The sequence below is a fragment of the Amaranthus tricolor genome, chromosome 4 (assembly GCF_026212465.1).
Source record: "Amaranthus tricolor cultivar Red isolate AtriRed21 chromosome 4, ASM2621246v1, whole genome shotgun sequence".
Lineage (NCBI taxonomy): Eukaryota > Viridiplantae > Streptophyta > Magnoliopsida > Caryophyllales > Amaranthaceae > Amaranthus > Amaranthus tricolor.
Window position 1 is genome coordinate 27,425,734 of NC_080050.1, and position 25,520 is coordinate 27,451,253.

Below are 25,520 nucleotides of genomic sequence, written 5' to 3' on the forward strand. Positions count from 1 at the left end.
TTTACAAAGAGAAAAGTGTTGTTGAGGACGTCAATAATGTGGCTGATGTCAATGAGGATGTAGTAGATCATGTTGATGGGTATGAGACAGATGAAGAGAATGTCGATGAGGATGTGGATCGTGTTGATGAGATGATGGAGGGAGTCGAGGATGAGTTAGGAAAACGTCCTCGTGTTTTTGACTTGTTGACAAAGGCTTCTCAAAAGCCTTTGTACCTTGGATGTACAAAGTTCACCAGACTAACAGCAGTGTTGAGAATTTTTAACATTAAATCAAAGTTCAATTGGAGTGATGCTAGTTTCACAATGTTATTAGAAGCGTTAGGTGAGATGCTTCCTGAGGGAAATGAACTTTCAAAGTCGACGTATTATGCCAAAAAGCTCATGTGTCCTTTCGGCTTAGAGTACCAGAAGATTAATGCTAGAAATTATGTGCTATGTTGCGATTTTATGGGTTTTTAAGCTTTTTTTGGACTTTCGCGCATAAAGTAGCTCAAACTTGGTTTATTTTGCATGAAACTTGGCACACAACACTATTTGGTATATATTATTGCGTTGAAGTGGTTCGAATTGAAAATAATAGTCATATGCTAGAAATTACGTGCTAAGTTGCGATTTTATGGGTTTTTAAGCTTTTTTTGGACTTTTGCGCATAAAGTAGCTCAAACTTGGTTTGTTTTGCACGAAACTTGGCACACAACACTATTTGGTATATATTATTGCGTTGAAGTGGTTAGAATTGAAAATAATAGTCATATGCTAGAAATTACTTGCTAAGTTGCGATTTTATGGGTTTTAAAGCTTTTTTGGGACTTTCGCGCATAAAGTAGCTCAAACTTGGTTTGTTTTTCACGAAACTTGGCACACAACACTATTTGGTATATATTATTGCGTTGAAGTGTTTAGAATTGAAAATAATAGTCATATGCTAGAAATTACGTGCTAAGTTGCGATTTTATGGGTTTTTAAGCTTTTTTGGCACTAAAATCTATTTTCTCTTAGTGCTTTCGACAAGCTAATAATACCGTTGATTGCGGCTACTATACTCTCAAATACAAGGACGATATCTTACAATCCGTGAAGGAGGTTGGAGTGGAAAACATTGACGCCGTAAGTATTTGTTACGTTCTTAAATTATAATATTATATATTTACTATTGGTAAAATCTAATAATGTTTATGTATCATTTAATTTAATATTATATTATAGGTTTTATACGACATTCCAAAGGAAACACACCATTTGAGAGATGGAGAAATGCGCCAATTGAAAGACAAGATTGCCGCGTATCTTGCTAATTTTGTTCTTAGTAAATAATGTAATTAGTTTAGATTTAGGACTTTAATTTGTATATGTACATATTATTATATATGCGATCGAGAGTTTACAAAGAGATTATTGGTGATAATTGGTGATTATCATTGGATTAATCATTCTTACATTGTACATTATTGGATTTATTTATTAGTATTAAACAAAAAAAGCAAAAAAAAAAAATAATAAATAAATAAATAAATATTGCGGTTTTGTGGAGGCCCGCAGCATATAGTCTTCCACTATATGTTGCGGTTTTGTGGAGGCCCGCAGCATATAGTCTTCCACTATATGCTGCGGTTTTAGGGAGGCCTGCAGCATATAATGCACTAATCTGTTGCGGTTTTAAACCGCAATATTTATAATAGGCCATTTGCTACTATCACTAATGCTTGGGGCCAAAACTGCAGCATATTATGGCAAAAAAACTGCAGCAAATGAGGTTTTTTCCACTAGTGTTTAGTGCATTAGATGGGATTTATATCAAAGTAAATGTTCGTGTTCCCAAATAAGCCAAGATATCGTTCTAGAAAGAATAATATTTCAACGAATGTTCTTGGGTTATGTGCACCAAACATGCAGTTCATTTATGTGTTGGCTGGCTGGGAAGGATCGGCCGCAAACGGAAGGATACTAAGAGATGAACTTTCAAGGCCAAATGGCTTTAAAATTCCTCGTGGTATGACTTTAAAATGAGTTACCATTTTTTTAGTACTAAAAAGGAACCATACATAACAAGTTATTTTATTTCTTTATCAATTGGTTGTTACTATCTTGTTGATGCTGGGTATAAAAATTGTGAAAGCTTTCTTGCTCCATATAGAGGACAACGCTGCCATTTACAAGAGTGGACTAATCCACCCACTACAAAGGAGAAGTTGTTTAATATGAAACATTCATCTGCAAGGAACGTGATTGAAAGGACGTTTGGCTTATTGAAAATTCGTTGGTCTATACTTAGAAATCCATCGTATTATTCAACCAAAACACATACAAACATAATACTAGCATGTTGTTATATCCACAACCTTATAAGGCAACAAATGAATTATGAGCCACTTGAGAAAGAGTTAGACGAATATATGGGATCCTTGCAACCAGATGACGACATTGATTTAAATGCCACATCACCACAATAGAGAAGATGGAAAGATGAAATAGCTCAAGAAATGTGGAAAAACTGGAGAACTAAAAGAAGTGTTGTGTGAAGTCTTGATTTAGGCTTACACTATAACTTAAAAAAATTATTGAACTAAACCTTTTGTTTTAAGACTTGGTGGATTGTATGATGATCGTGCATTGCTTTTGTTAACTAATGTACTTATTTTGTTAGTTGTTTTTATTGTTTATATTATCGTTGTCTCGTTGAACATTGTACTTGCTTGAAATGATTTTGTTTGGAAATGTCATCATCTTTTGCTAGTTATGTAATTAATCCTTTTATTGCACTGTGTGTATTATAACGAAGTTGCAAGTGTTGATTACGAAGAACAAAAAGAAGAACATGATCTCAGCAAACAAAATGGATAAAAGAATATGGTCTGCAGAAGAAGAAGCTGTCCTTGTTGACATACTATATGAAATGAATGGTTCCAGATGGAAAGTAGATACTGGTCACGAATCAGGCTACCTTAACTTCATTGGGAAAGAAATGGTTAAAAAGCTACCAAATTGTGATTTGAAAGCTGATCCGCACATCATATCAAAAGTAAAGATCTTGAAAAAACAGTTGTCTAATATTTTAGACATCCAACAACATGAAAGCGGTTTTGGATGGGATGAAGAGAAGAAAAATAATGGTTGGAGATAAAGACGTATTTATGGAATGGGCAAAGGTAAATTTTTGTCATTAAACTAAATTTTTTTAACATTGCATTCTACTTACTTTTTTCATTAAACTACATTTTTTTGATAGAGTCGAGATGGAGCCTTTGCTTTGTTTGGAAAGTGTTTCTTGCACTTTGATAAACTGGTTGAGATTTATGCTCATTATTTGGCTAGAGGATTGAAGGTGAAAAGTCCAGGGGATGAAGTTGGTATGAATGAAGAACACTCCACAAAGACTACCCCCGGTTTTTCTAGGCATTCTCACAAAAGAAAGACAACCGAATTAGATTCTGCAGAGGTAGAATTTATTCAAATATCTAAGTCAATGAATGACATTAAGAAAGCTTTTACACGTGAAGTTGATGTCCATGAAAAAAACTGTGAATCGAGGAAGAAATTATTCCAAGTTCTTTGCTCACTTCCTGGTCTCACCCCCGAACAAGTTGTGAAGGGTACTTGACTTATTGGGCAAGAAGCTGCAAAATTGGACCTGTTTCTCTTTATGCCTGATGACTATAAAGTGATCTTTGCTCAACAAGAAATCGATGACTCAAATTAGCTTATTAAATATATGTTAAGGATGTATTCATTTTGAAAAACCAATTAAGCGTCCTTTATGTTTATCCGTTAATTAAAAGTATGTCTATTATCAAGAAAAAGTTTAGTCTAATTGAAAATATTACTAATTTGAAATTTTGTAATTAGTTATAATTTTGTGGGGGTAATTATAATATTTTCTCCCATTTTAAATGTATTGGAACATGATATAATGTATTTTGCCAATTATAATTTTTTGTTTTGTTAATTTTGATGTCGTCTTGTGTATCGGACAATTATAATTTCTTATTAAACATTATTTTAAAATATGGTGTGAAAAAAAAAGAAAAAAAGATGAAAATCTTTTCTTTCTACAAAAGGGTAAATTGATAAATTTATATTTTATTCCCAATTCATTTCCCATCTATCAAACAAGAAATATTATCATTCTTAAATTATTCTCATAAACATACTAAATAAGAGATTGAGTTATATTTTAACGATTCCAAACAATTAATTTCCTGTCCCAATCCCATCTAATAAATATACTTAAATTACCATTCCCACGTACCAAATGCGCGGTTAGTGAATATTATAATATTTGCGGGACTGCACATTTTCTAGCACGAGCTGGCTTGAACATAAGTACATAACAACCCAACTTCCGGTTCATCGAGCGTAATTCAAATAAAAAATGGGCCATACCGTAAACAGTCGTCATGATTAGTCTTCTCTTCAACACTTTCCCCTCTCTTCTTTCAACTTTCCTGCAATCATTCCCACCCTTGTTTCTCTCTCTCTCTTCGGCTCTTTGGCAAATTGCATCTTCCATCATTATTCAAACCCTAAAGTTCCGAATTTTGCACGCATAAAACGATTTTCGATCTCCTTGGGGTAAATGCAAATCATTCTCTGCTCGTTTTCTGTTTCATTTGTCATGTTTGATCTGAATTTATTGATTCCGTAATTATAATGATTTTGATCGTTTTGCGCAGGAGATTTGGTACATTTTCACGGCTATTTTGTTGTTAGAAAAGGAAATTTAAAATGCATCACGCTCCGGCGACGGTTGAGGAGCAATTGATTTTGAAAGCTATAAGAGAGGAGTGTCCATGGGAGAATCTGCCTAAAAGGCTGCAATCTACTCTTGCTTCTAAAGAAGAATGGCACAGGAGGTTCGTTTGGCTTCTCATTTCTCCTGAATTTATGAATTCTAATTTTTTTCTTTTTGTGTGGAGTTTTGTCACTGAATTGTACTTCTAGATTTTAGTGTATGTTTAAAATTGTTATTATTTAGACTCAAACTATGCGTTTTCAGCATTATGTACATGTATGGTTGTTCTTTGAAGCTTATCTCAATATTATTTGCCTGTTTGAGTGGCTGATCACATTACTTCATAATTTATCATGTTTGAATAAACTCCAACTTTTATGTATCCGAGAATTTTTTGGTCCAATCTTTAATCGAAGAGTTTGAAAAATTCTGTTTATGTAAGGATGCGGAGAGGTGGAGGAGGATGTGGAGAAAGAAAATACTATAGCTTTCGTTGGAAAGTGGGAAGTAAGACTGATAGCTCAATGGGACATTGGGATGATAACTTCTTTCTTCTATCAATGAGGCTGTATATTTTCACTAAATGATCATTTAGTGCTACATTGTTGTAATTGGAGCTATTTATGGAAATATTTTGTTTGTGTTTGATCTTATTTCTTTGATCAGATGGATCTTTCACTCTATGAAGTGATTTAGGGCTTCTGTGTGGTATTAAATTCTAGTTATTAAGATCCAAAAATGCTCCGTATACTATATGATGGACCTCCTCAGCTTTGCCTGAAGTCTACTTATCTTTTCTCTAATGTAGTTGTGTCTTTTTAAGTAGCTGCTGTTGGATTGATGGTTATAGCTTATGATTTATGTGCTGAAGTAAACATGATAGTTTTCTGTTGGTCTTGTGCCAATATTGTTCAATGTTTTAGATAGCATCATGGTGATCCATTTTTTTTTTACGTCTATGAGGAAGTGAAATTTTCTTTAAAAGAATTCGAAAGCTTCAATAATAGGTCGTTGTAGACTTTTTTGAAAGGTCATGACGTGATACATCGTTCATGAATAATGATTGCCATGTTGTATAAATTATGGATTCTAAGTGTATTAATCTTCAAAGTGAATTCGGGATACCTTAAGGAGAGAACTTTCTGTCAAAACTAAAGATCTTGTTTTGCAAGTGGCTATGAATGATTTTTTTTTTTTTTTTTTATTTTTAAGTTTGGCTTTTAGTTTATACTTTATTCAACAATAATAATGCCAAAAGGGGCAATTTCAAAAGAATTGAGCTTCGTTACATGAACCAACTTATCGAACATACACATCCACGTGAATTCTCCTTCATTCATTTCGATTATTTAACATCTCAACATGTAAATCTAGATTCTTCGTATCCTTTTTCCATCTAGTCATCATCAGTTTTCCTATTCTTTTTCTAAACAATTGTCAAGTTTCAACTTTCTACCATTGTTATCCAGAACACAATTCGATCCTATGTTTTCCATCTAGTCATCATCAGTTTTCCTATTCTTTTTCAAAAAAATTGTCAAGTATCAACATATCGATCCTTGAGCGAGGGATGACGTTCAATTCTACTATCGAGGTTTCTATTCTTTCTAACTTCCTTATTAGTTTCAGTTAAATACATGCTAACATCATTTTAAATGTTTTTTATTTCATCCTGACCTCACTGTTAGGAATGCCAAAACCATAATGCCAAAACCATTCTATGTTTTAGTTTCAATAGTTAAAAATGGGATAATTTCAATCTTTTCAACAGTGGTGAATGCAGAAAAAAGTTATGTGATGTCAACAAACTAAAAAACAACTTTCTCAGTCCCAAAAATTTATGACTTTTCCTTGTTAGAACATTATGCCATTGAGTTCTACAATGAAAGCAATTCATCTTATGAGACTAATGATGGAGTACTATAGGAATAGAAAAAGAGAGTGATGTGGTAACAATTGCAATTGAGGTAACGAGAGTGATGTGGTTTTGATAACACCAAATATCCGTTGACATCAGGAGATATCCCTTAAACATCCTAAAAGTGGTTTTTTACACCTTAACAATGCGAGAAATATCGGTTTACTATTAGAAAAACGTTTACAATGCCACCATTGTGATGTGTTGTACCCTTGTTTTTGCAATATGGTTATGGTTAAGTGATTCTTTAAGGAGGTCGTTTGGTGAAATATTTCAGAAAATCACAATGGAAAGAACACTTTATGCAAAGTTTATAGCCTTTAAGAGCACAAGGTTAATGATATGGATATGTCATTCGTTTTATCTGCCCAACTCCTCAAATTCTTTTTCTAATCTCCACTTGTTTGAAAAGATTTAATAATTACCATTGGGAGAGTTTAATAGTATAAGAAAGTACCTTGCGAATGTAAATCTAATGTTTGACTTTTATATCTTGCAAAACTGGCAAACCAACTCCTCTACTAGTATTGTTCCAATAAAATTCTCTTTACCCCTCTACATTTTTAATGTGTAATTAACACCATTCATACTTAAATGGGCTTACATATCTGAAATTCCCATAGGACTAGGCAAAATTGAATAAAAGAAGAGGAAAATTTTGGGTAATTGTTGGTAATTTTCCTTTTACAACTTGTTTGGTTGTTATTAGTAATATAATGCAAAAATGCGGCAAGAGTCTTGCAGTAACGGACACAGTGATGCACTAACGAGGATGATGTGATTTCCATGCTGATAACTATTTGTCTAAAACATGAAATATTGCTTGGAACAACCTAAAAAGCGGTTTTTAATACCTTTGCATACCAGTTCAATAATTTTTAAAACCTTTACGGTATGGCCGATACGAGATACAACCTTGTTTTTGTACTATGGGTACTAATTGGTGCTAATGAGAATGATTTGTAGTGTATTTTTCATGAAATAAACCATGTCGTTCCCATGGTGATGAAATTATAATCATGAAAAAAAAATTATCTATAATTTTTCATTACCACCTAAAACCACATTTCCAAATGGTTATGCAATTTGAATGAATTTTGTGATGAAATTAAGATGATTGAACTGGAGCAAGCATGACATTAAATTTTCCAAGAGATTTTTTACTAAAATTACATTAACTTTCATTACTATTCGCACCATCAAATACCGACGTCCAAACTTGTTGTTAGTTCTTGACTTCATGTACATCTTTTAGGATTAGCATTTAAGACATTGCTTTTATATAAGGATTAAGGAACATCCTTTTTGATGTTGATAATGATGTTTGGTTACATACATCGTCGTTGGCCTATTATTTTGGGTGATAGTATGTCCAATTCTTGTAAAAACTTGGAACTGTTGAAGGATTGTTTATGAATACTATGGTGTTATTGCTTTGGATAACTGGTAGATATGCGAGAATAGTTAGATGTTTCCAACTTGTTTCCAACTTGTTTGTACTTGTAATTCTTCTTTATAGTTGTCTATTGTTCCAAAGCAGTTGAAAGTGTCTTAGTGAAGATAAATAATTGAGATATTAAGTAGTTATGAAGTGTGTGATCTAGTAAGTTGAGTCCGCCCATTTGTGTGTTTGGCAGGTTATTCTACACTCCTGCTTTAACCAGCATTTTGAATCTTTTGTATGGCCTTTACTCGTGTATGTTAAGGTGAAAGCGCTTACGACGTTGTAGACTATCACTTTATTCTTTGTAGGATTTGGTAGGAAAAAAAACTAGGAGACCATTTTTATTTGTGAGTTTTGCTATAAATGTTCCTTACATTAGCTTTATTTGCAAATCTTGTTTTTCTCCTTGACTAAAATGGATATGTCCTTGTGCTTTTCTGTAACATCTTTTCATTAATGAAATTCGTATTCAAAAAGGTCTCTAGACTGAAGTTGAGCTCACCCAAGTCTGTCTTTAATTCAATCTCTATTCTGTGTGGTGTAGGGTGATTGTACATTGTATAAAAAAAAGACTTCAATGGAGTACATGTTTTGCTCGCAAAGTAATCAAAGAAAGTGAGTACTATGAGGAGATGATGCGGTATCTAAGAAGAAATCTCGCGGTCAGTATATACTATATACCCATATTTTTCAGTGGTTTTATTTTGCCTCTTAAGGTGTAAATTGTTTGTGATTTTTGCTTTTTGGCTAGATATAATCACATTATCATTCTTGATGGTACCAACGATTTATAGTTCTTAGGTTTTAAATTATAATAGACTATAGTAAAATGACTCGTTAAATCATATGCTTCTTTTTATGTGAAGTCGTAAATGATGTTGGTCAATTGGAAACAATCTCCTTATTTTTAAGGTGACATATGTTTGGCTCTCCAAACCCTGCCTTGGTGGGAGGCCTTAATAGCATTAGGATAATGGAATGAGATTGCAAGATATAATGAGTTCAAACTTTCTCAGAAGCTGTTTGATTTGATGCTATATGTCATTTAAATTCGTCATTGTAATACCGTGATCTGTGCTGATGGTAGCAAACTAATGTTTGTTGGACTTTTTTTTGGTAGTGAAAAGGCAAACTTCTATTTCACTACAAATTAGTAGATGTCGCATCACCGAAACATGCTATTTAGGCCATTTTGTGTAGTGATGATACTTTAATTCTTGAAGTGCTTGAATCATGTGGACAAAGTAGATTTATTAGTAATTTTTGCTTTGAGCTTGTTTGTAAGTAGCTATTAAAACTACAATCGAGAGTTCTGTAAGCTGTTTCTGAAGAAAAAAAATTTTCATTTGTATTTTGTTCGGTTAAATGGCATGCATCTTCCATTTTTGGTAAATAACTGCCTATAGAGAAGTCAATACATAAAACTTGTGCAATAGTTTAACACTACTGCTGTATGCAAAACTGCAAAATATAAGTTGGTAGTTTTCAAGATAATAAGATAGGAAATCACTATTTTCCCTGAAACTGAAGGGTTGCTTAATGGTTCTCTTTTCATCATCTCAATTATTGCCTTTCCTCGTACGATAAGTGAAATACTTTGACAAATCTAAATAAGACAGCGTTGTAATAAAGTTGTGTTTGATGATTTGATCAATAAAAAGCTCCAGAAAAATTACATATATTTTTATAAGACAATAGATGTGCTTTGAGTCAAATAGTCTGTGTTTTCTGTAGTTAAACTAGTTATAGGAAGTTATGTAGCAAGCTTGATTTCATCTTATAGTGAGAAGTTTTTAAAGTGTCTTAGGGAGCTGGTTTGTAAGGTATTTGCCTTCCACCTTCACCACCCGAGATCAACTTCTTACCCCTCCTGGGAATTTTCATCTGTTGGCATTCTTGAGAATTGAGATATTGCCATGTGGGGATCCACTGTATGCCTACCCCAAATAAAAAGTTGTTTTGTGTGTCAAAGGAGGTATTTCCTTGAGCTCATATTTCTTGATGAATGGATTATTTAGAGATTGGTAACGATTACCTACAGAAGTATGGTATTCTTAAGGAAGGAGTGGCTTGCTCAGGCCTAACTTTGCTCTTTCTTTTCCTTTGTCCTTTAACAGTGTCTTTTAGTATGAGGGAGAGGGAGAGGTGGTTATTAGAGTTTGTTATGGAATTTTGTAATTGAAAAAACAAAGCATAATTCTATAGATAAGCTCATAATTCTTTGTTTTTTTCTTGCAGCTGTTCCCTTACCACCTCTCAGAATATGTATGCCGAGTAATGAGGATCTCACCTTTTAGATATTACTGTGATATAATATTTGAGGTTATGAAAAATGGTAATAGATTCCTCTTTTTTCTACCGAATTTTTTGGGCCTAATGTTATTGTTTATCATTATATGGGGTAGATTAATTGTTAATCCAAATTTGAGGGCACTAAGTTAATGCTTAGTTTGCTTTAGTTCATGTCTCAAATTTTTCTGGTTAATTAGTAGATTATATCCCTTATTTTAATTCACAATGACAATGTAGTAATTACTTTAAAATGATCCCCCAGGTGTGTTTATTTACAAAGGGAGGGACGAATAAAACACGCTTGCGCTATTGTGTATTTTTCCCTCTTAACTATAGAAAATGCAAAATTCTTATGGAGCTGACTCTAACTTGAAAAAGAAAACATTCATTAAATTTGGATGACTAAAGATGTTATTTTACGTTGGTTATCCTCCAACTAGGGACAAGGTTTTTTTATTTGTGTTTTTCCTACAAGTGAGATGTTATTGTCTCTCTTCATTCTGGATCTTTGATGTTTGGATTTGGAAATTACTCTCACTGTACCGGTGTTTATAGGACACAATCTTGGTACGTACACACGAAACAAGAAAATGGAATGTAATGACTTGTAATAAATGATTGGCTTTTGAAGAGTGAATGATAAGAATTGGTCTTTTGGGAGTTAGTGGGTAGACTCGAAGTGTCCATTTTATCTAGTTTCGGTAACGGGTCCGGCTGATCTATTACAATGGTATCAGAGCGGTACGATTCCATTAACCGGAAAATTGTTGGCGAATGTATAATATGGGAGACAAACTACTTGAAGTTGTTGAAACAATATAACCAGTTGACTATAGCGTTACGCAAACAAATGCGGGAAAACTTTGAAGATATGAAAGAATTGGTCAAGATGTTTCAAGACTACAATGAACATGTTTCCTGTATTGAAGAAAACACCATTTGAGAAGATTCAGGGTTTAATGAAGAGATTGAAGGTAAAACAAATTTGAAATTTAAAGAAGAGATTAAGGGTATATGTGAGGAACAAATAACTGTTCTTCAAGAGAATTTGAAGGCAAAGAGGAGTACCCAAATATGGTGAAGGAGAAAAAGATGATTTTGGGAAAAATGAGTAAGAATAACAAAATAAAGAAATAGGATGCAAGAGAAACATAAGGGATTGGAAAAAAGGAATAATAAAGAAGAATGGGGAATCAGGAAAAGAAAAAGTCAAAATCAAAAAGAAAGGTAGAATGTACATGAGGGAAAAAAGAATAAAGAAAATAAAAGGAACCTTGGAGAAACACAACAATGGAATTAAGAAAATAAAAAGGAAGGTTCAAGAAAGAAGCAAGAAAAGAGAGAGGATTTTGGATGCTCATGATGGTGGTTCAGGTGGTGGACCGGGAAAAAAGATGGCACCGGTTGTGGCGGTGGAATGGCGTGAAAAATCGAAGGGCAAAATTAAGGAAAAATTAGGGTTGGTTGGAAAAAAAGAATTGAGAAGGGAGGGTAGTAATGGAGGTGGCGCCTGGGTGGTGCGTAAGGTTGCGGGAAAAATCTGGTCGACGATCTAATTGGTGGTCGGCCATGGAAAACGTGTGGAAGTACAATAATAAAAGAATGGAGGGGAAAGAGTCAGATTTGTTCGGTCGAAGAGAAGCGAAGGTTGACCGTATTGATTGACGGACCATCGGAAGCTTGGCAGACGACCGGCAAGGTGGACCTAGGGCGGTTTGCCGGCAAGTGGGAGAAGGCTGTGAGGGCGGCAAGGCTAGGGATCTGCTGTGGAAGGGTTGAGGTATTTTCAGGGTTTCTGGATTTGAAGGAGGAAGATAATATTTTTGATAATGGAGTCACTGGAATTTGGTGGTGGTACACCGGCGACGAGAAGACACCTAGCCGGAAAAGCTGGGCGGTGTACCAGGGATTGGCAGTGGTTGGCCTACGCGTGGAAACTGGAGAAGGGGGCTGATTCTATTTGGGATTCTGAGATGGGAGAAAAGAAGTGGGAAATAATGAAGAAAGGAGGAAGTCTGGCATTTGAAGAAGACGATGACGTCATCCATGATGTCAGCACATGTGATAGAAGTTGGGCTTCTGATTGGTTGGTTGAATTCACCATAAAAGTAGACCAAGCCATTTTAAAGCCCATTTCAAAATTTCTTCATTTTATTTTTAACTTTGACACTTTTAATCCTCAATTTTATCCATCAATTTTTGTGAAGCACAAATTTATTTTTCAGACTGAATATTCGTATTATTCATCTAAGCCGGCTCATCACTAAGTATTTTCTCTCAACCATTTTCAGATTGATTTTTTCTTATCTATGATGGAAGGTCAAGCAAATTTTTACCCACCTTGAGGGCAAGGTGGAACTTCAGGCGGTCGGTAATGTGATAACTCAAGTCAAAGGGTCTAAGGGCATTATCGTCTTTTCACTATTATTAGCTTTGTATTGTGTCAATTAGATTAGTTGTTATTTTTTGAAGTTGTCTTTTGGGGCTTAGGCTATATAAAGAGCCACCCTTTGTTATAATAATTAGCTTTGGAAATAATAAGAATAAGGAAGTATCTTTTGGGAGTCATTGGACAGACTCGAAGTGTCCGTACTATCTAGTTTTAGTAACGGGTCCGGCCGATCTATTACATGGACCCATAACTAGAAACCCTAGACTGAAAATTGAGGCATCAAATCAAGTTTGGCAGATGGAATGTTGGGGCTTCTGCTCGCTTAAGTGAAGCAAGCCCACCGGAACAATTTGATTGGTGTTTTTCTCTTTCAAGTGGGTAACGGAGATCTCTATAGCTTCTTTGCTCTCCTATGTGTCTGCTTTCTTTTATCTTTCTTTAATGTCGGAAGGGGGGAAATAAGTATGACTCTGTGAGTTAGAGGGCTGATGGCTGACAGCTCTCTCTTTGCTCTTATACTTTGATACCTGAAAATCTTCGTTTACCAGGGAAGCATGTGAATTTTTTTCACTTTACCACTAATCATTTTGTTGAAGTACTACATTGTTTTCCCTCTTTCACCGTTTTCAACTAAAAATAAAGATCTACAGATTGCCTGGAAGTTTTTGGATTACCATATCTCCATGTCCATGTCTGAAAATTGGTGACCTAAATGATAACCTGAGCTCTGAAAATTAGAACATGATGAGTATGACATCCGTACCCGAGTCAAAGCAGCATAGTTCTGGATGTATTAACTGATGGGATTGCATAGTTGTTTTTTTTTTCTTCCCTTTTTTTAGATTACAGGTCTCCTTTCCCTTTCCTCAGCTATGCTGAATGATAATTGTGTCACCTTTGATTGCATGGTCATACTTTATTTCTTTTTCTTTTATCAGAACTTAAAGTCTTTAATAGTGTTTGATATATAATCAGTCTATCTTCAATGACTTAATCGTACTTTTGCAGAGCAACCTTATGATAGCATTCCAAATTTTACTGCAGCAGATGCATTGAGAATCACAGGAATAGGGAGGAATGAATTCATTGATATCATGAACAAATGTAGATCTAAGGTATTTCTAAATGCTCACTGTTACTCCTGAAAAGTTTCTTCATTACTTGAACTATACAAGACAGACTAGGTATTTGTGCTGTTAATTCTGTCAAAAATCTTTTGCAAGTAATTTTTCTTGATGCTTGAAGCAAATCCATAAAATTTTCATTTGGAAGTTAGATGGAGAGGAGCGGGATACACTGGGTATGATGATGATGATGATGATGATGATGATGATAATGATGATGATGATGGTGATGAAGACGATGATGGTGATGAGTTAGATGGAGGGGTTGTGGGAGTGAACTAGACATATACAGCTGTGGTATTTGTAGATAGTTTCTGCTGTTGAATATATGATCCTCTAGTCTGAATTGTTAATGTTTTGGAAGTAATCACTGATATATTTCCTTCACTATCAAATAATCCTTAACCTCCTTTCATCACTATTTTGTTACTGGTAAAGAATGTTTTCCTCGCTGGAGTTGTTTTGTATACCCTGTGATTGTCCTTGACTGAGAGAGTGAGAGATTGGTGTAAGGGTCAAGGACTTTGGAGGAGGGCGAGGATAGCGACTGAGGGTTTCATGGAATCTTAAAAACTTGAAAAGTGAAAGTGTGTACGTGGGGGAAAGACAAATGATCAATGGAAACAGTTTTGTTCATCCTTTTTTTTTTTTTTTTTTTTTTTTTTTTTTTTTTTTATCTTACCTCCTCTCTTTAGGCAATTGAGATTTATTGTTGGCACTGAATTAATAACCTCACATAAATCTCTATACTTCAATTAAACACGAGCATTAAACATACTTCCGCAATGGACAACCTTAGCATCAATCTTGACAACAAATCCACAATTGAAAATTTAAGTTCTTCAAAAAATTAAGACCATTTCTCATCTTAGGGAAATCAAGGGGATGAAACATGAGATATATAAACAAAATCTGTTTGAGAATAAAAATTGCATCAAGGGAGATGAAATTTATGAAAGTAAGATGGCATAATTATTTAGGTTTGGAGGTGTTTAGGGAAAGTTGGCGTAAAATGGGTAGCAAACTTATTTAGCAAGACTTGGTGGAAGAATAAGATGTCTATAGAATGGAGGAAATACACAAATATTGGTTTACAAGAACATAGAAGATGCGCAAGATTGATGCTACTATTGAGGGATGAAATTAATGAGTCACACTATAAAATTGGAATCTTGGAGGCACAAGTTGGAATTATAGACAAAGTCAAAGAAAAAGTATAAGGAATGCAATTTTATCACCGAGAAACAAACTTGAGGTGGTGTGATATTGGAGAATAAGGAACTACAATCGAGTACATGTTTCAAGTAGCTGGGCTCAATTCAAGACATCAAGTGGAGAATTGCACTCGAAATCTTATGCAATTGAGGACTTTTTTTAAGGGAATATTTATTGCACAACCATTAGACCAACGTTATTATATGGGACAAAATGTTTAGCCTTTAAAATGGATCGCGGTTTGAAAAATGGATAGATGAGCCTATGTTACCATGATGAGCACAGAAGACAAAATTAGGAGTGAGGGCATAAGAAAGGGGTTTGAAGTTGCAAACATTGGAGAGTAAATGCTGAATTTTATTTTTATTGTTTTGGACATGTGTGACTAAGGCTGGAAACAACCTCAAAAAGAAAGGAGAGAGGTTGGAATTAAGGATATTTCATAGGAAGGGAGGCCAATGATACTTTGATGTTGGAGGAAGGATATGAGAGATTTAGGCCTAGAAGTCTTACTTGACTTAGGTATAATTTATGTGGATGATCAGTAGGAAAAAAATGTTGGTTCATGTAGTTCACTGTATTTTGTGGGATTAGGATTTGCTATTGTTGTATATGACTATTAAATGGCTACCTAAGGCATATTGCAAACAAATACGCTTATGATTATTGTGTAATGGTCACGAACCATGGAAAAAAACAGCGGTCGCAGATATGTTTGCAAAAACGGTTATGGTGTCGCGTAAAACTGCTATAATGGAGTAATAACGCGAATCGCGGCCGATGCGGTGTGATTTTTGACAAAAAAGAAAATTTCACATAAGGGGAGTTTTGAACTTATAATTGTATTTTTGTTGTTGAACTACTATTATTATGCAATAATATGCCTACAACTATTATAATTGCAATATTTGAGGTTCTTTTAATGTATAGTTAATTAACTTATTGGTTATTAGTTGATTTTTTTGTTTATCAAGTAAAATTATGCGTAACTATTATTTAAGTGATCGTAATAATTCAAGTTAATGTTTATTAATGAAATTTGAATAGAGAGAAAAATGACATTGTAACGTTGAAATATCATTATAACGGTAAAAGAATATGCGTTACACATTACGTAACGGTAAATATGACATTTTGGCTGTGAAATTTCATGCAACGTTATATTACTGGATTTAATATTGCGGCAATTCTCAAACATGTTAAATAACGAGCGTAACGTAACGTAACGAGGGAGTTTTTATTCCATGTCACGAACTACTTTCGCGACTAATGCAGTTGGTTTTGCGGTGATCGCAATCTTTATTGTGGTCGCGATGAGGTTTTTAGGCTGATAATTTGAACTATGTTCAAAAGAAATTCATCTAACGTTATTAGAACTAAGTTGTCAATAATTACATACATATCAGTATGAGAATTCGCGTACAAAGGCTCATATATACCCATCCCTTGATTTTTACCATGAAAATTGTTTTCATGTGATACCCTCTCTCCCTCTCTCTCTCTATATATATGTGTGTGTGTGCGCGCGCGCGCACACACACAGATATATATATATATAGACACAGATATATATATATATACATATATATATATATATACATACATATATCTATATATACATACATGTATACATATATACATAAATATATACATATATATACACACACACACACTCACATATATATAAGTGTGGGCATGCATGTGTATTTGTTTCGAGTTGTGTTGGCCAAAGGTGAGTTGCGGTGGATTGGTCTCCAAGCGTATCTCTCATGAGGTAGTAGCTGTGACATTTTTCTTTTGTACTCGAGTCACTGCAGCATAATATTATCGAGAGTGAAAATGGCTAGCCACTAGTTCCTTGACAGGTTGGATGTTGGATTTGAGAAATAAAATTCAGTTTTATTCATTCTTCTCCTTCAGTTTCTTCATTCTAGTAGGATGTTCAGAGGGCAGCAAGAATTTTCGGCGTTTTGCACAATTGTATAACTTACCTCACTGCTTGATGTCTCCCCATCTTTTCATTTTGGCATATGTGGGAATTGGGATCACCAATTTTGTTGCCATAATGTGAGTAGAGATTGGAAAGATAGCCTACTAGGGACCTTGGCTTATGCCATTTGGCTTCTATGGACCTTGTTCTGTGTCATTTTTAAACATTACCTCTACTGCATTCCCATTTAACAGTTGCGCTATATATATATATATATATATATATATATATATATATATATATATATATGGAAATTGGAAAGAGTTCCCACTAGGGTGTATCTCTTATCTGAGATCCTTTGTGTGGATGCTCATATGTCTTCACTGTGAGGTGGCTCATTACTTGTGGAGGACGCTATTTGCTCGATTTCTGTGCATGAAGAGTCTTGGTACTTCCTGTTTACTGCATTGTAGTTGCATACCTGTGTTGTAGGCTTTAGAGGGGTGTAAAGGAAAGGAGAAGATGATTTAGGGAATTTTTTGTGCCCACCCCGTTGGTGTTTATAGCTAACTAGCATGAAAGACACTGTGTATCTCAGTGCTGCTTCATCAAATGATTTCACGTGGGGAAGGATTTCTTATTTAGCATTTTTGTTGGCCATGGTCTTTAAGATTTACTCAGTTGAGAGTTAGAACATTCAGAGGAACTTATTAATTTTTAATCTGTTAAAGATAACTTTTCTGCTTTTTAATGTACTGTTTGTTTGCTGTTGATGATATTATATTGTATTTTTTTTTTAAAAGTTTATTACTAACTAAAGTACAGTGTTTGAAAAAAAATAAAAATAATGTATGGGTGTCACCATGTTTTAAAGGTCAATCACAAACAAGTGCATAATTTGGCATTTCTTATCTCATAAATTAAGTTCCTGAAAATTTGGCTTTAACCCTGTTTTCCTTCTTCATTGATGTGGAGCTATTCAGAAATTCATGTGGAAAATTAATAAGTCAATTGCAAAAGAACTTTTACCGACGCAGCCAGTTGATTTTCCAATCGAACCTTGGTGGGGAGTTTGTCTAGTCAACTTCACTGTTGAAGAATTTAAGGTAAACTATCTATTAATTCATTCTCCTTTGCTTATCCCCCTTACCCTGTACAATTTGTTGCCTGGTCAAATTTCGTTCATGTGAGCATTAGTTTATTTCATTTTTTTTCAATAAGTTATGCTGCTGCCGCTGTAAAGATGTTATGAGGTCTTAAACCAATTTTCAATGATTCAGAAACTTTCAGAAAAAGAAATGGCAACAATTGATAAAGTTTGCAAGGAAGAAGCCAATTCATATGTTCTTTTTGATCCCGACGTTATAAAGGGGCTATATCAGCGGGGTTTAATATATTTTGATGTCCCTGTCTATCCAAATGACCGTTTCAAAGGTAATTTTTCCAAATTGTGGTAGCATGGGTTTTTACTTTTTAACTATCCCTCTCTGCCTATCTTAAAAATTGTTTCATGCCATGTCATTTCATTCTAATATTTAGGGAAAAAAATTATTTATGAATTAGTCAGCTCCAGGAAATAAAAAAACTAACGCAAAATATATGACTCACCATCAAACTTTTACTTGAACATTTTCATGCATAAAATACTTATCCTCGAGTTCTATGATTCCTTTGGAGCTTCATGTTTTGACAATGTCCTGTGCAACAAAAGGTCATGATACCTGGGTAATATTCGAGATTTTTTTATTCAATATTTTCTACCTGAAGTTGGTGATAAACATGGGATATTTTGCATCTGATATGTGGTCAAATAGGACTCGAAGATTTCTGAAATGCTGTAAAAATTGTTGTTCTTCAGATTATTTACCTTTGATCCTAGTTTAAATGATTTGATGTAATGTGTTTCAGTTTCCAGGCTGGAGGGTTTTGTTTCAAACAGGGAGCAGTCATATGAAGATCCTATTGAGGAGTAAGCAAGCGAAATTTTGAACATGGATACCATGTTCTTGAACTGTAATATGAACTTTGTTCTTTTGAGATTCTTATCGTCAATGTCAAATCTGTAGGTTACTTTATGCAGTTTTCGTTGTTTCAAGTGAGCATGCAACTGTAGAAGAACTTTCCACCACATTACAGGCTGATCTCTTGCAGTTGCAAGCTGCCGCATCTTTCTCATGCCGATTGGGATGGGCTGAGAAAATAATTGACCCAGCATCTGTTCTTCAGGATGCTAGTCTCCATGGATCTCTTGTTCTTGGTGATGACGAAGATGGTTCTCGGGCTAGTGCTGGCTCATCGAAAATATCAGTGGATGGAGGCAGTGTTAATCAGGATTATTCAGGGTCAGAAAGTATAGCAGCTTCGAATAGTGCCCGTGTTGCTTTTATTGTTGATGCTAATATAACTTCATACCTCATGATGGGATCTGTTTCACCAGGTTTTCTTTCCCCTCCTTGTTTTATCTTACACATTCATTCCTACCTCCCTCTTTAAAGTCTTTTTGCATTCCCGGAAATCTTTGCATTGGGCACTTTGGCATTCTCGAGCTCTTTGCTATAAACTTATGGGGATTACTTGATTTCTTAGCATTGTATGCGTTGGAATAGGACTATTAGGAAACAATATTTGATCAATCTAACTATGATAGTTACTCTTTGACCTTTTCTTAACTGTTTTTTTTTTCACTGTCACAAAAAATGATTTATTTTAACTTCAAATTTCCATAATGTGGGTCACATGCTACAGCCCTACATGGTAATTAGGCCAATATGTATTAACCAAGGTAAAATACACTGAGGGGTACTTTCTGACTCATTCATATTCTGTTTCTGGTCCTTGTTTCAGGCTTAAAATCGCATGCTGTAACACTATATGAAGCAGGTAAGTTGGGTCATGCAAGCATTGCAGAACTTTGCAAGGATCTGAGTACATTAGAAGGAGCCAAATTTGAGGGTGAATTACAGGAATTTGCAAATCATGCGTCTAGCCTCCGTTGTGTCCTAGAATGTCTGCTTTCTGGTGGAGTTTCTGATAGTGTTGAAGAGATTGAAAATGGAAGTAAGATGGACATAGTATCCTCAGAAAGAAATAATGGTACCATACCTGTTGAGACAGGCCTTGCTGACAATGTTGAGGGTCTTAATGGTGGTGAGTTCATTACTTTAAAATCTCAAAATAATACAACAGTTTCAGAAGCATTGGAAGATGTAGCCTCAGAAAATGAAGCCTCCTCAAATTTAACGTCTACAGTCAACTCTGATGACACAAAAACTGTCACAGAAAATCATGAAATCTTCACAGTCTCCTCTAATGCTGTGGATGATACTAGTGAGGCCTTAAAGTTGGAAGCTATTTTGGAGGATAATGAGAAAACAGTCCTGGAAAGTGGTTCTTCTAAAACTAAGAGGAGTTATCGTTTGGATCTTCTTCGCTGTGAAAGTTTGGCCAATCTTCCACCTGCAACTTTGGATAGATTGTTTCATCAAGACTACGATATTGTCTTATCTATGATTCCTCTGCCTCCCTCCTCCATTTTGCCTGGACCAACTGGTGCTGTGCACTTTGGACCTCCATCTCATTCATCCATGACACCTTGGATGAAATTGGTTTTGTACTCAGCTGTAGGCAGTGGACCTTTGTCTGTTGTACTTATGAAGGGCCAATATCTACGTTTTCTTCCTGCACCCTTGGCTGGCTGTGAGAAAGCTCTTATATGGTCATGGGATGGGTCTACAGTTGGAGGGGTTGGGGGAAAGTTTGAAGGAAGTTTGGTGAAAGGAACTATTCTTCTGCATTGCCTTAATTCACTTCTTAGGCATTCTGCTGTACTTGTGCAGCCTCTCAGCAAGTATGACCTAGATGAATCTGGGAAAATTGTAACAATTGATGTCCCACTGCCATTAAAGAACCATGATGGTTCATTTGTGCAAGTGGGGGAAGAGTTAGGGTTAAGCATTGATGAAAGTGCAAGGTTGGAGTCGCTAGTAAGGGACATAGTGTGTAGAATTGATTTGTGGACTATTGGTTATATTCGCCTATTGAGACTCTTTATTGAGAGGGATTCAGATAACTTAGCACCTGATGATGAGAGATATGAATGGGTCCCACTAAGTTTAGAATTTGGTGTTCCTCTATTCAGTCCGAAACTTTGCAAGAGTATGTGCAAAAGGGTGATATATTCACAATTGCTTCAAACAGAGTCCTTTGATGAATACCATGAAGCAATGCAAGGGTTAAGGAGAAGGTTACGTGATGTATGTGCGGAGTACAGTGCCACTGGTCCTGCTGCAAAGCTTTTATACCAGAAAGAGAAATCAGAGGATAAGTCTCGGAAACTCATGACCTATGCGAGTGGCAGATGGAACCCTCTTGCGGAACCATCTTCTCCCATTGCTGGAGTTACTGCTGACCAGCAGAGAAAGAAACTTTCATTAAGGCAGCGTTCAAGAAGAGAAGTTCTTAGCTTTGATGGTAGTATTCTTAGGTAAGCTAATGTGACTTCTCATGTTTTTATAAATGTACATTGCAGACAGTTATCTTTTTATAAACAGTAAAAATGGTTTTCCAACTCCTGTGGCTCACAGTGTGTAATATGGGTAGCTTTAACTTTTCTCTTGGGTTTTGTACCGTACTCTAATTCTGGTCTAATGGTTCCATATGATTGGTCTTTTGGTCCCAGTTACCATTTTTTCTGATGTCATATTTGACTTTTATTTGCAGATCATATGCTTTGAGTCCTGTGTATGAGGCTGCCACAAGGCCAATTGATGAATCAGCTCCAACATCAATACCAAAAGGTGAATCAGATGATGCTGACAGTAAAGATTTGGTCCTGCCAGGTGTAACTCTCCTGTTCGATGGAGCAGAGCTGGAACCTTTTGAGATAGGTGCTTGTCTCCAGGCTCGACAACCGATTGCTTTAATCTCAGAGGCCTCATCAGCAACCTCTGCGCTGGCAGCTAAATAGGCTGCACGGGTCGTTTCTTCTGTCATCATTTATAAGATATTACCATCTGTATACTGCATTCTGGTTTGTTTCGCCATGAATCAGCACCCTGGTTGTTGTCTTCTCCTCTTCATCTTGGAGGTCATTCAATATCTATTGTCTGCATTATCATAAGGTATCTACTAAACACTGCTAGAAATTTGATTCTGTTGACTAAATATGACCCTCTTGGAAAAATCGTTACAACAGTTTTGAATTAGAAATTCATAATTTTATAATCAAAACTTGTGTATAATCTTGTATTTGCTTGGGTCTATTTTCTTCAATCAAGTGATAGCAAGGGTAGTTAAATGTTGGGTCATACTCCCTCCGACCCTTCTATGTGTGAATTCTTTTGCTTTGTTGTTTAAACCGAATGAAATTTCATTTGAAAGTTAACCAATGAGAATTTGCAAAAATGAATAAGATTTAAAATGGTTAAGTGGATGTTTTGCTAAAGATTCAAATTTCGACTACATTACTCTCAATGTCAAGAGGGTAAAAACAATACCCGAGGGCCCAAAGCCAACATTTCATGCATTTTTCCATGCGGCTGTTGACTGTGTACTAAAACAAGCAAAATGTATCTCTGTTTAGGGCTGGCAAAAGTTGACTCGACCTGCCAACCTGATCTGAAACCGACCCGAAATTAGCGGGTTTGGGTTTAGATTTTTGACCCAATTAATTAAATGGGTCAACCCGACCTGATCTGTTTATTAAATGGGTTAGGTTCAGGTTGAATTTTTAAACCCGAAAAAAACCTGTTTAACCCATTTATTAAATGGGTCATTCAGGTCAGGTCGACCCATATTAACCCACTTGGGAGTTGGGCCTGCGATATTAACCCATTCCTCTTCGCTCTGTTCCATTCAAAATCATAAACCCTAAAATTATTTCGTGGTTTCGCTTCGCCTTCCTCAGTTCCTCATTCATTCCGGCGCCTTCCTCATTCCTCTTCTCTCAGTTCTCTGTGCGAGTGTGCGCCTTCCTCATTCCTCGTCTCTGAGTTCTCTGTGCACCTTCCTCATTCCTCTTCTCTCAGTTCTCTGTGCGCCTTCCTCATTCCTCTTCTCTCAGTTCTCTGTGCGCCTTCCTCATTCCTCTTCTCTGTGCGCCTTCCACTTCGTCTTCGAGTGCTTCGAGTCTTCGACCTTCAGGCCTTCTTCTTCTCTGTTCTCATTCTTTTATTTTTATTGTCCGATTTTTCTATTTTTTTTTTGTTCGATTTTTTCTGATTTTAATGTTCATTGCTGTTAGTCCTAATACTGCTATTTTCATTGTTCTTAATGCTCGATTTTTTCGATTTTGTTTGTGTTCCATTCCACCAAATCCTGTTACTGCTATGTATATTGAGTTCTTTGTATATTTTCCTTTGGAGTTTGCTTTTGTATTTCCATTTTGTTGTTCTTGGGAGTAATCATGTCAATTGATGTTGTTAAATTGATGATGAATCAACTGATGATGTTGTTAAATCAATTGATGATGAATCTGAAATTGGGTTAAGTGATGATCCATGAAGATATCATTGCACAATGAGTCTGATTTGAGTAAAAATGTGAATAGAATATTTGGGTCAAATGGGTCAAATGACCTGAAATATATGGGTTTAATGACCTGAAAAAAAAAAAGCCAGGTTAAATGGGTCATTAGCAGGTTGACCCGACCTGCCACAGATCAGGTCGGGGTTTTAATTTTTGACCCATTTAATTAAATGGGTCAGGTTCAGGTCAAGGGTCTATTAACCTATTTATATATGACCCAAACCTGAAAATGACCCAACCCGACCTGTTTGACACCCCTATCTCTGTTGGTATCATCAACATTAAGAATAGATGTATCATGTGTGTATTTTGGTCGTGCAACATGGAAAAATTGTGCATGAATATGATGAGAAGATTTTCTTATCTCTTACCAAATCTTTTCATGATATTTTTTACATGCTTTGCATTGTTTCCCTCGGTACTCTATTAGTCTATTGTATATTAAACGCTATATGCATAAGTGTTGGGATGGTTTCGATTTTCAGGTGAAGCAGGGTGGCTTGTACGCTGTGCATGCTGCTGAAGTAAACTACAACAGACGTGAACGTGTTTTTAACTAGAAAAAGATTTTGCTTTTTGAAATTCTTTTTGGGTTTCCTCTTGGAATGTAGTATAATTTGGGAGATAAAAGGTCTTATTGTAAAGCCTGATGTCCTTGCCTTTGAGCAATTTCCTCCTCATGGGATATGGATAAGAAACCTCGAGGAGGATCCAATTAAATAAACAAATAGTAGTAATTTAAATGTAATTGGTTTTTTGATTCGATAGTTCATTTTTTGCTTTCCCAAACGTGTGTCAATGTGATCTTCAAAATAAGACATGAATAAGACATTTTTTTTAAGAATATTTATATTTTTTTTCGCTTTTTCTTAATGTGATCTCCAAAACAATCGTTGCCCTTGATCTTAATTTGTTCGAGTTTGATCTAACGTGTCATTGATTCATTATTACTTTTATTCTTATAGTTTTTATATTTAGCAAAGGACATCATATAATTTTTAAAAATAAAATTAAATATTAGCTTTTCTTGATTTTCATTTTTGTCGTCATACTCCAAAAAGTAATTTGGAAGTAGAAAATATTGAAATAAAAGTCAAAATAAAATTCCATCATATTTTAAAAACACAAATTTTTATGAGAGAAGGTCTCTTCTATCTCAAATTGGTCCAATCATAAAAGAAAATGCATATTAAGTTACTCGATTGTCATTAAGGATATTATAAGTAGACATTAAAGATGATGTAAGCGGACATTAAAGATGTTGTAAGCAGATATTAAGAATATTATAAGTAGGCATTTAAAAATACTTTAAGTAGACATTAATGCTATTATAAGTATGCATTAACGATAACAATAAGTAGACATTAAGAATGATGTAAGTAGGCATTCATGATTCAATAAGTATGCATTAAATTTTATTGAGCGAGACTTGAAAAACATCTCTCAGAGAGACGGTCTCTCATAAGACCAACTGTTTTAAAAATTGAATTGAAAAGCAAATAAAAATGAACATGATTAATTACGCACTAATTAAGACACACATTAACAAAACAAAATTAACAATAATATTAAATAAATTCAACTTAGAAAGCTTAAACTAAGCATGAATAACATCTTAAATCTAAAATGATACCAAAATCTAACAAGAAATAAACATAGAAAATAAAACATGGAAATTTACAAGGAAAATGTAAAGAAGTTTTTTGCCACTCTAATGGTGGGTGAAAGATTTCTCTGTGTAAGAAACTTGTTTGCTTTGACTACTCAAAGAAAAGTGGAAATTGCAAGAATTAAGCCTAAATACTAACTTTTACAGCTTAGAAAATGTAAAACTACAAATGGAACTACAAACCAGAAAATATCAACAAAAGCATAAAATACACTAAATTTGGCATTAAAGTTTTAAGAGAGGGAAAACTAAAACTATTAACTAAGACAATAAAACCAAA

At 34.9% G+C, this 25,520-nt stretch overlaps 1 protein-coding gene across 5 annotated transcripts; it reads left to right on the forward strand.

The window, feature by feature from the left end:
• The first annotated feature begins 4,364 nt into the window (after positions 1-4,364).
• On the forward strand, positions 4,365-24,444 carry LOC130811269 (uncharacterized). Of its 5 annotated transcripts, XR_009041150.1 has the most exons (12): positions 4,365-4,571; positions 4,673-4,852; positions 8,638-8,755; positions 10,332-10,428; positions 13,786-13,892; positions 18,030-18,152; positions 18,327-18,480; positions 18,955-19,015; positions 19,113-19,483; positions 19,891-21,529; positions 21,766-22,166; positions 24,057-24,444. XR_009041150.1 is itself a non-coding variant. In XM_057677495.1 (11 exons), the coding sequence occupies exons 2-11, from the start codon at positions 4,725-4,727 to the stop codon at positions 22,010-22,012; spliced, it is 3,045 nt and encodes a 1,014-aa protein (XP_057533478.1). In that variant the 5' UTR covers positions 4,365-4,571; positions 4,673-4,724; the 3' UTR covers positions 22,013-22,342. The 5 variants fall into 5 exon arrangements, 1 of the variants encoding a protein (XP_057533478.1); XM_057677495.1 differs by lacking the exon at positions 24,057-24,444 and having other exon boundaries at positions 21,766-22,342; XR_009041151.1 differs by lacking the exons at positions 4,365-4,571; positions 4,673-4,852; positions 10,332-10,428.
• The last annotated feature ends 1,076 nt before the right edge of the window (positions 24,445-25,520 follow it).